At 33.9% G+C, this 10,967-nt stretch overlaps 1 protein-coding gene across 1 annotated transcript in view; it reads right to left on the reverse strand.

Annotated features, from left to right (window-relative positions):
• LOC128894240 (vacuolar protein sorting-associated protein 45) overlaps nt 1–10,458 on the reverse strand; it is a 64,264-nt gene extending 53,806 nt beyond the window's left edge. Inside the window, exon 1 of the mRNA XM_054155876.1 lies at nt 10,074–10,458. Coding sequence (XP_054011851.1) covers nt 10,074–10,172 — 99 coding nt within the window. The 5' untranslated portion in view covers nt 10,173–10,458. The remainder of the gene's footprint in view (nt 1–10,073) is intronic.
• Nucleotides 10,459–10,967: the final 509 nt, after the last annotated feature.

The raw sequence follows: 10,967 nt of genomic DNA on the forward strand, positions 1-10,967 counted from the left end.
CTTAACGAAGCCTCGAACACCATTCTCGCTAAGGAAAAATTGTTTCAAATCGCCCTACCCCCCAGAACCACCCTTTTCAAGGACCTCCAACGTTTTTGGGCCATCCTGTATATTGCTCATAATTATTGTTATTGCATGAAACCTATTGATTATAGATTGCCACTAAAAAGAGTGAAATAAAATAATTTTTTGGAAAAAAATTTAACCGACTTCAAAAAGGTACAGTGAAAAGCATGAAATAATTTCTAGTTAATTTATATGAATACGCACTAGCTCTAGATATAATTGCTTAAAAATATGGGAAAATGCAGTGAAAAGTATGAAATAATTTCTAGTTAAACTTCATTGTTATTCACCGTCGTTTGATGAATTTGGTTAAATTATTCAATACATTATATTAAATGCAATGCACATTTTTTGGAGGCGGCACATAATGTAAAATTACCGTCCTAGCGGATTATCGAGGACTGTCTGGATTCCAAAAAGATCGATATATGTCAACACGATTCGCCAGTCTCTCTCTCTTCTGTCTATCTGACAATGTTGGCCACCACGGAGAGCGACGTGGTGCGGAGAGACGTAAATGCCTGGAAATTTTGGCGTCCAAATTGTTCTCCGAAGATGGGAATACATAGAGCGTCACCGCTGACATACGTCACGTAATCGAGAAATATGTTACAAAGCTTCGTGCTTCGTCTGTTTCGAACTGCGGGACTTCTTAACTTTCTTGTGATTCACCAGTTTCACATAAAAATCTTTGTTTCCTTTAGACATCGGTATTTGCTTCGTCTGCGAACTGGGAAATTTCTTACGTTAATTCTGTCAACTCGACAAAATTCTGTTCGAGCAAAGATACCGAACAACTACCTACAGACAAAAGTACCAAATTTGGTTTAACTATCTGTCGAAGGAACAAAAAATATGAACTGTAATTATTACTATTATACGTATTCATATTCATACATTATTTCCATAGGGAGATTTTGTACATTAGCAGTAATCAATTTTGCCGCCCCTCCCCTCCAAAAAAGCCCCAAATCTACTCAAACTATATTCCCGTGTACATACTATATACATTAACTATTAATTCCACATAGACAATAAACATGTATACATAGACAGCATTGAACATTGCCGCCTTTACCAAAAGCTAACCCAAACCGGAATTAAAAATTTGTTACATCTGCGCCGCCTCCGAAAAATGTGCATTGCATTTAATATGATGTATTGAATAATTTAACCAAATTCATCAAACGGCGGTATTTTCCCATACTTTTAAGCAATTATATCTAGAGCTAGTGCGTATTCATATAAATTAACTAGAAATTATTTCATGCTTTTCACTGCACCTTTTTCGAAGTCGGTTAAATTTTTTTCCAAAAAATTATTTTTGACGGTCAAAGATGGAACAAGATAGTTTTAAAGAATGTTTTACATACTCCCAAAATGCCATTTAATCTTTTTTCGGTAAGCAATGTGTTGGACAAAGGCTATAAGCAGTCAGCAGATTGTCAATTTTCAAGGACTGTAATGGAGACGTTGGAGCGATAGCGGTAAGAGAAGGAAATTTATATAAAATGCAATTTCGCCAAGATTTGTCTGAGACATGTTTAGTAAATATTTCTCTCAAGAAATGGCATGAGAAACTAGCACATCAAAATGTTATGTATGTGAGAGACATATTGAAGAAAAATGAAATTAAATTCCCTGATGATTGGAATGATTATCTCTGTCCTGGCTGTACCTATGGAAAACAGCATAGAGTTTCACATCCATTAAATCCAGAGATATTCTCTAGGACATTGGATTTAATCCATGTAGATTTATGCGAAATGAACATTTACTCTTTAGGAGGAGCAAAATATTTCTTGCTTTTTAAGAATGATTACTCACATTTTAAGACTGTATATTTTTTAAAGAATAAAAATGAAGCTGCTGCCAAATTGGAAATATTTTTAAAATTGGTTGAAAATTAATTTGACAGGAAAATAAAAATGTTAAGGTCAGATAATGGCACAGAGATAGAAGATGGTGACACAAAACAGATCTTAAATAGTGTTGGAGTTTTTCACAATAAATCAAATGCCTACATACCTCAACAGAATGGTCGTATTGAAAACGAGATGAGAACTCTAGTTGAAGCAGCAAGGTCAGTGATACACGCTCAAAATTTGGATGAAGAACTATGGGGCAAAGCTGTCAACTATGTTGTTTTCACTTTGAATGAAACTGGTACAAGCTCAGTTAAAAGTAAAAGTCCTGCTGATCTGTGGTTTAAAAGGAACATAGATGTCAGAAAATTGAAAACTTTTGGATGCGACTGTTTTGTTTTGATTGAAGAACATAAGCGAAGTAAAACCGAGAAAAAGTCATTAAAAGGAATTTTCATTGGTTATGATACAGATGCTCTAAGTTTTAGAGTTTTTATTGTTAGTACACGTAATGTAATTAGTTCAAGTAATGTAATATTTGATGAGAATGCTGAAATAGAAAGTTTTACGCAATTAGAAACTCCATTGACTGAAAATGAAAGTCTATCTCTAGACATTGAAAATCCAGAAAATGAGATTTTTGTACAGAGTGATTCTGATAGTGAAAGCTCTGAAAGTAAAAATCAAAATGAAAATCCTGAAATTGAAATTCCTCATACACGAAATTTTAGAGACCGTCGAAAATTAAAACTGCCAGTAAGATTTAAAGATTATATTACGGATTCAGCCCTGATGATGAAGGAAATGGAATCAGCTATGATTGGTGAAGTCAACAATATTTCTGTAGCAGAAGCTCTCAAGGATAAAAATTGGAAGAAGGCTATGTTCGAGGAGTACAAATCACTGTCAGATATGTAAACGTGGTCATTGACTGAAAAACCAAAGAATGTTAAACCTTTAACTTGTCGGTGGGTCTTATGTCAGAAAGATAATGGTAAGTTTATAGCGAGACTTGTTGTCAGAGGGTTTGAACAGAAGGAAGGTAAGGACTATTTCGAAGTTTTTTAGTCCTGTTGCTCAACATATATCGATTCGTCTGATCCTCCGCATAGCAGCGTCAGAGAAAATGAAAATTATGACTTTTGATGTTAAAACCGCCTTTTTACATGGTGAGTTAGAAGAAAGTATTTATATGTATCAACCGGAAGGATTTAACGATGGGTCTGGTCGAGTGTCCAAATTGCTGAAAAGTCTTTATGGCCTGAAGCAAGCACCTAAATATTGGAACAAGAAATTTTCATTTTTCTTAAGTATTTAGGTTTTATATCGTCGAATGATGATCCTTGTGTTTATTATAATAGAGACAGAAGTATAATAATAGTTGTGCATGTAGATGACAGCCTAATGGTTGAAAAAAGTTGTCACGGTAACGCGGTTCGGTAGCGGTCGAACCGCCGCGAAGGGTTGCGCCGGCTCTGCCGGTCGCCGGGGTTTGCTGAGTACAATATGGGGGTAGTAGTAGGAGTAGGGCCGAGCCCTCGCCGCAAAGGGAAATGGTATCGGTAGTCGCACACTTCTAAATCGCGAGTCTAAGGGTGTACGAACCCTTGCACAAGAATTCGGCGGGTAGTCAGACTGCGGGAAGCGGAGGCTAGAGGGAGATGCCCCAGGGGGGTCGAATCGGCAGCGCGAGCACACCTCTTCTTCCAGGGCGAGTGGCCGTGGAGGCCCGAAGACGGCTGTCGGTGCAGACACGTCTTTCGGCGACCAAGGTTGTCCCACGCCTCGAGGCCGGAAGCCTCTGAGAGGGGACGAAGGGATAGACGGAGTTAACCGCGTTCTCAGAGGGATCTCGTGGTCGTTCTCTTTGAACGGGCTCCGTTGGCGGAATATATGCCGGGAATACAATAAAATGAAACGAGAGCGTTTGAACGGCAAATCTGTATATTAAGGCTTGGTACGTACAGTACTGCTCGTTCAGGCGTTCTGCCTTTGGAGCGTCGCGGTCTCGGTACTTATGCGCGACGCTCCCCACCTTTGGTTGTGAGAGAGCGCCGCGCTCTACAGTGACGCTTGGTCCCTGCCTAGCGGCGGTCGGTGATATTATATTTGGGAGGAATAAGGATCAAGCGTGGACGGCGCGAGCGCGAGAGGAGAGGGTCGCGGCTATTATTCGCGTCATAAAATGAAAGAAGTATGATTGAAATTCTGAAAAAGTTGAATGAAAACTTTCAAATAACATTTGATACTGCAAGAGAAAATAGTCTTATCTTGGAATGCAAATTGAACTTAGACAAATTGGAATTTTTGTAAATCAGTCCAAGTATGCAGAAAGAATTCTGGAACGTTTTCAGTTTGATAACACTAATCCAGTATATACACGTATTGAACGTGGAATGATAACTGAACCAGAAAATTTTATAAATGAGTCGCCATTGGAAGAGTCAGAGTCATATCGCAGAACTGTGGGTGGCTTACTTTATTTGGCCACCATATCACGTCCTGATATTACTTTTTCCGTAAATTACCTAAGTAGATTCAATAACAAACCTATAACTAATCATTGGATAATGATTAAACGTGTCTTCCAATATGTAAAAGGAACTATTATGTTTGGAATTTTTTTTTATGGGGACAAGAGATTAACTGCATATACTGATTCAGATTATGGTGGTGATCTGTTGACTAGACATTCAACAAGTGGAGTTTTATTAATGCGTGGAGTTCCTGTGGTCTGGCTAACTCAGAAGCAGCATACTGTTGCAAAGTCTACTGCTGAAGCAGAGTATCGTGCTGCAATATCTGGCATTGATGATATTTGTTGGATACGAAGACTTGCAAGTGAGTTAAAACAGTTGGATATTGGAAGGCTAACGACGCTACATATTGATAATCAGTTTGTGATTCATATGCTGCAAAATACTCATGAAAGTAAGATCACAAAAGAAAAGAAACATAGAAATATCGAGAAAGTTCATTCAGCAATATATTGGATCTACATTAAAATTACAACATGTCAAGAACGCAGATTAACTTGCAGACATTATGACCAAACCTTTGCTACGTAAGGTTTTTGAGAGACTTAGATGTAAAATAATTAAGGAGGAGTGTTGAGATGTAATTATTTTTAGTGTGTAAAAATCGCGTTTATGCGCAGATGAATGCGCGAGTTTGGTGTGTGCGATGTGCATTTTTTTTTCTCTCTCCTTTGTTTTTGTATTGTAAAATGGTGGTCTGCACTATGTGTGGTCTGTATTATTCTGTTCTGCTAAATTTTCTTTTATAAACTGCACTATTCTTTCTTTGCTTTTTTCCCTTTAATAAACAGTAGAAACAAGGATTCTCTATGTTTCGTTTTTTTTTTGTATTCCTTACACACGAAGCGAGGTAAGACTATAACACGTACTTTCAAAAAATTATTATTCAGGAGCAACAAATGATAAACACAGTTAATAAAGAATAATTTACCAAAAACTATACTATCTTGACCTATCAGTTTATCTGCAAATGGTGTTGATAACTCATAACATACTATAATGAACATGAAAGATGATAAAATTAATTTATAATATAAGCAAGTTAATATCTTTATTGATATTAGATCACGTGGGGGTGATGCTGCGGGGGCCGACCGAATGGGAAGCGATCGCGCACTACGTGGAGCGTGTGCAGCGTCGCAAGAGAGAGGAAGGATGCCTGGATGATACTCCGGGCTCCCCCTAGCTTCGCTACTATCCGACCGGCGGAGGCCCTAGCGGGGCCTAGTTGCCACGCCCCCGGACTGTTGTTATGCGAAAGCAAGTCTGGTCCGGGGGGCTAACGTGGGAAGCAGGTGGTTTTTTAGTGAGTAGAAATCTCACACTACCGCGTGCTGGCATCGTCCACCGGCGCCCGGTGCCTATGAAGGTTTTTCCACCCACCCGCCCAGCCATCCACCCAAAAAAAAAAAAAAAAAAACTTTATTGATTACAGAAAATATGAACTATAACTTATTTCTATGGATACAATATTTATTGCATTTCCCAAATATATTTGATTCACTTATGTAATATAAAATAAATAAATAATATTATAAATTCAACGAAATTATTGTCACTTCTTGTGTTACAAAAATATTTGGACAGTATCCTAATTCTAAAATATTTAAAACTATATTTTTGTTTTTAATACATGGTAACATGTCGTTCGTGTTTCATTACATCTTTTATATGTTTGAATACATTAAATATAATTTTTACTAAATATTGAGAACTTATTTCCATTCGTCCTTCTTGTAATCTAATTTATAATTCTTTATTTTTAATTGGTGTATTAATGTTGTCTTAATATTAATCCATATAATATGAAGCTTTGGTTAATACCCATGCTGAATACACTGGGCTTTAAATATTATTTTTAAGTATGAAAGTATTGGTTCTTATACAAAATATCTTCAATAAAAACAAGTTTCCCTACTCTTCTACTTGATGTGCATCCTCAGATCATTGCATTTCCTCCACTGTGCTTGATAGTAAATCGAAAGTTCTTTGAATTTAAAGATGTATTAGACTTATGCCAATCCATGTGTCATCCAATAAATTCAGATATGTTGAATTGTAATTCACCACCAAAAATAACATCACTCCACTATGACTCTTCTTTCGAAATCATATTTTTTATAAAAATTAAACGTTTCTTCCTCTTCGTTTTATTGATATGCGATTTCTAAATAGCTACACATTCATCATAATCATTTTCATTTAACAACCTACGAACTATTTGTGTAGTCATATCTTTCTCACTTTCTTCCTGAATTTCTACTCCTAATGTGGGTGCACTCAGTTGGGAGTTTTCATTCATTTTTCAAAGAATTTTAGGTTTTTCTCTTTCACTTACCACTTCGTAAGTAGTCATCGACTACTTTTCTACTTACTAAGTACATCCACTATTGTGCTTTTTCTTTAAATTAAGTATGGCAGTGATTTGGCAATATTCTTCTCAACAAAAAATTTCTATTTATCAGAGAACGAATAAAATAAATTAAAAAAAACGTTTCTATCTTTGGATAATAGTGGCTACTTATTGTTAATACCAAATTCGTTACAGCGTGTTCGTATACAAACATTGTATCTCGAATTAAACATTACCAAGAGAACCAACAAACACTATTTGAAATTATATAGGGAAATGAAGGGACTATCCAAATATTTTTGTAATTTATAATTTGGATGTGATTCTGTTTAATGCTTAATATCATATAAACATATTAATATAAATCAATAATTTTTACGTACTTGCAAGAACAATACGTAATTTATAAAAAGCAACAATTTCAAAGTTAAACACATCTTAGTATCCCTATATTTTAATGATTCACTGTATATACTTCATATAACAATGAAAATTATGAATTACTTATTTTTATATATTTACATGTAAAGTTTGATGTTATACTGTATTCATATTATCCATTCCATATTAATACAATATTTAGCATTCAATGTAAAAACAAGCTTTGTTGTATTCAAAAGTATATAATTTGTTATTGAAGGAATTTTTGGTTATAGATGCTGTTATTTTAATGCTAATTAAGATTTTATTATATTTAGTGAATTATGAAACTCGCTTCTATATTTTCTAAGTATATTGTAGATATTATTTCTGATTTTCTTAATAATACTAAGGATTGTATGTTTATTTTTGCAATCATACAGTTTTAACATTAAACTTATTATTTAAATATAAAAAGCTGAGGATAATATTAGAAATTGATGTTCCAGAACAATTAATAATCGAGCATTTATTTACTAGTGAATTGAACGAAAAGTATATCATTGTCTTAGGAAATATTAACTGTTGTTTGGTATTGTTATCATCGTAGATATTAATATTTCTATCTATAATTTATCGTTTGTAGTTCATTTTTCATATAATTGTTCTTTGTAGTTCATTCACTATGACTTGAATAACTATACTTGTGTAATGTATAGTAAATTCTATTTCATAGAATATTCTACATTAAAAATTTCTTTATTAAGTAAACATAATATCGGAATTATGTTTTTGATTTAAATTTTTTAAATTGTATTTCAAATTTCTTAATGGTGATCACCAGCTTAAGTTTAAACCATTTATAACAAAAAGAAACCATAGTGAGTAACTTTAATATTCAGACACTATGAGATTTTTACTTTGTTACATCATAACATCGTTTCTAATAAAACAAACAACAAGCATGATCAAGTATTATATTAATGTATATGTCTAGTAAACAATAGTATAAGTTCTACTTACATAATTTACAATAGTTGTTGAATAACACGATTTAAATAAAACAGTGTCCGATTTCGCGTTACTTTAATATTCGGACACTTGGTAACACCTTTTTTGAGTGTTTATGCTGAATTACTTCGAGTTAGAACGAGTCAACTGTTTGGATGATACTAATAAGCCTTATTTTATTAGTTACTCTTGGATAATCATACATGTGTATAATGCCATGCAAAAATAATACCACTTTTAATATACGACAATTAGTGATTTTTCATAATGCAAAGGGCAAATCATGTAGACAAATTGTTGCCATGCTCAACGTAAGTAAGAGTACAGTGGCAGATATCATCAAACGGTTTAAATTTAAGGACCATATAGACTTTATACCCCAAAAGGGCCAACCAAAGAAGTTGGATGCACATGATAAGGGGAAACTAATAAGAAAAATAAAAAAGGATTCTTTACTCAGTGCACCAAAAATTAGCGACTGAGCTTTTAAATGAGACTGGATAGAAGGTACATCCCTAAACGATCTGCAGTGCCTCAAAAGATGGAGGCTATATTGGAAGAGTGGCTAGGACGAAACCATATGTGAATGAATAGAATCGAAAGGAAAGATTAAATTAAAATGTTGCTAAATAATTTGTTTTAAAGGAAAAAACATGGTGGAACGACGTCATTTATATAGACGAAAGCAAATTAACAATTTTTGGATCAGATGAACAAAAAACAGTGTGTCATAAAAAAAATAGAGAATTTAAATTTAAAAATCTAAGGCTGACTGTAAAGTACGGAGGTGGCAGTATATTTGTCTGGAGCTGTATATCCACATTTGGACTTGGCGAATTAGTTTTTATTGACAATATTATGGACAAAAATGTGTATTTGAACATATTAAAAAATAATTTACCGAAAAGTGCTACACAAATGAGAATTTTAAACACGTTTAAGGTTTACCAGAGCAATAACCTTAAGCATAAGGCATGCATCATGCAGGAAAATTTTCTGTATAATTGTCCAAAAGTTTAACAATCATCACCTCAATCACCAGACCTCAACCCTATAGAAAATTTGTGAGATAAACTAGGGCGACTTATCAGAACAATTACAATACATTCAAAAGAAATGTTGAAACATCGGTTAAAAAAAGAATGAGACAATATAAGTACTGAAAATTTAAAAAGAATCATTACCAATATGCTGCAATGTTTAAAAGAAGTGATAAAACAGGATGGCTACCCAGCAACATATTAAAACACATATTATTATAAAAATTAGCCTAAAAATAAATAGTTTCTAACAGTGTTAGAATATTAAAGTACAGAAAAATCACACAATGTTTTATTTAAATCGTGTTATTTAACAACTATTATGAGTTATGTAAATAAAACTAATACTATCATAAATCAGACATACACGTTAATATAATATTTGATTATGTTTTTTGTTTGTTTTGTTAGTAACGAAGTTACGATGTACAAATGTTACAAAACACAAAGTAAAATTCTCATAGTGTCCGAATATTAAAGGTACTCACTATACATGTTAACCAAAAATTTCAATAAATTTACAATGATTCAAAGAATACATATTATTATAATTCACGATTTCGTGGTCTTCAGGATTGTAATTTAATTAACTTCTTATGTATTATTAAATATTTTCTAATTATCCTTTAAACATTTGAAAATGAGCCAACCATAAGAACTAAACATTTTCGTTATTTATTAACACATTAAAATTTCCAACATGGTATGTATTAGTGTTTACGATTTTCTTCGATAACTAATAAAATACATTTAACTTTTGATACATACAAACTGGACAAATACTTTTATAACGTTTTCTTAATTTTATTTCATTTGAATATGCAATTTATTAAATATTTACCGTCTCCTTATCCATCAAAAGAACTTTCATACCAGGCCCACTTTCTTCCGTCATTTGTGTAATATAAAATTTTAAAGCCAGTACTAAATTCATTTTCATTTAATTTTCGAGGATTCTCACAACTATTAATTGTTATTTTAACTATTATTTATATATTATAAATCACATATTGTTTATAAGTTTAAGTGATGAAGTTCTATAAATTGTATTATTTAACCCGCACTCACGATTCACACAGTAAACATTCGCCCGAACATGATGTGGCATAATCTACATTTGTCTATAAACACGGCTTCAGATAAATGCTTTGTAGCAAAGATAAAATCATCTATGTCACATGAGAGCAAAGTAACAATGAAACTTAGTCGTTAAGCCTGTAGTATATATATTTTGCTTTATTAATTGTTAATTTTAACTGTTTATTGTAAATAATGCTTATCATAACCAGGGCCGGCATGGGGGGGGGGGCGGTCGGGCCACCGCCCGGGGCGCCAGATTTTTGGGGGCGTCGCAGTCCGGTGTCCCTAGTATACGAATATTCCGATATACAAAGTGTCCCAAAAATGTTGTAACACCTTGAAAGGGGTGGTTCGGGAGGTGATTTGAAACAACTTTTTCCTTAGCGAAAATACTGTCCGAGGTTTCGTTAAGGGTGCGCAGGAGTCAGAACAGGACTCCGAATTAACTTCAGCGACAGTTGCGGAAAAAGTAGGAAACTCCAGAACAAAGAACAAAGAGGGCGATACAACAATTGCAGGAGAGACGAGGACAGGGCGATGATTCTAGCATGACTTTTTTCCAAGATATTGAAGCAAAGAAGCAATATTTTCTAATAATTCTGGTTTTAATATATTCGTTACACTTTGGCGGACGCGACTCCAAGGCCTGATTTTG

This window comes from Hylaeus anthracinus, unplaced genomic scaffold (assembly GCF_026225885.1).
Source record: "Hylaeus anthracinus isolate JK02 unplaced genomic scaffold, UHH_iyHylAnth1.0_haploid 3, whole genome shotgun sequence".
NCBI lineage: Eukaryota > Metazoa > Arthropoda > Insecta > Hymenoptera > Colletidae > Hylaeus > Hylaeus anthracinus.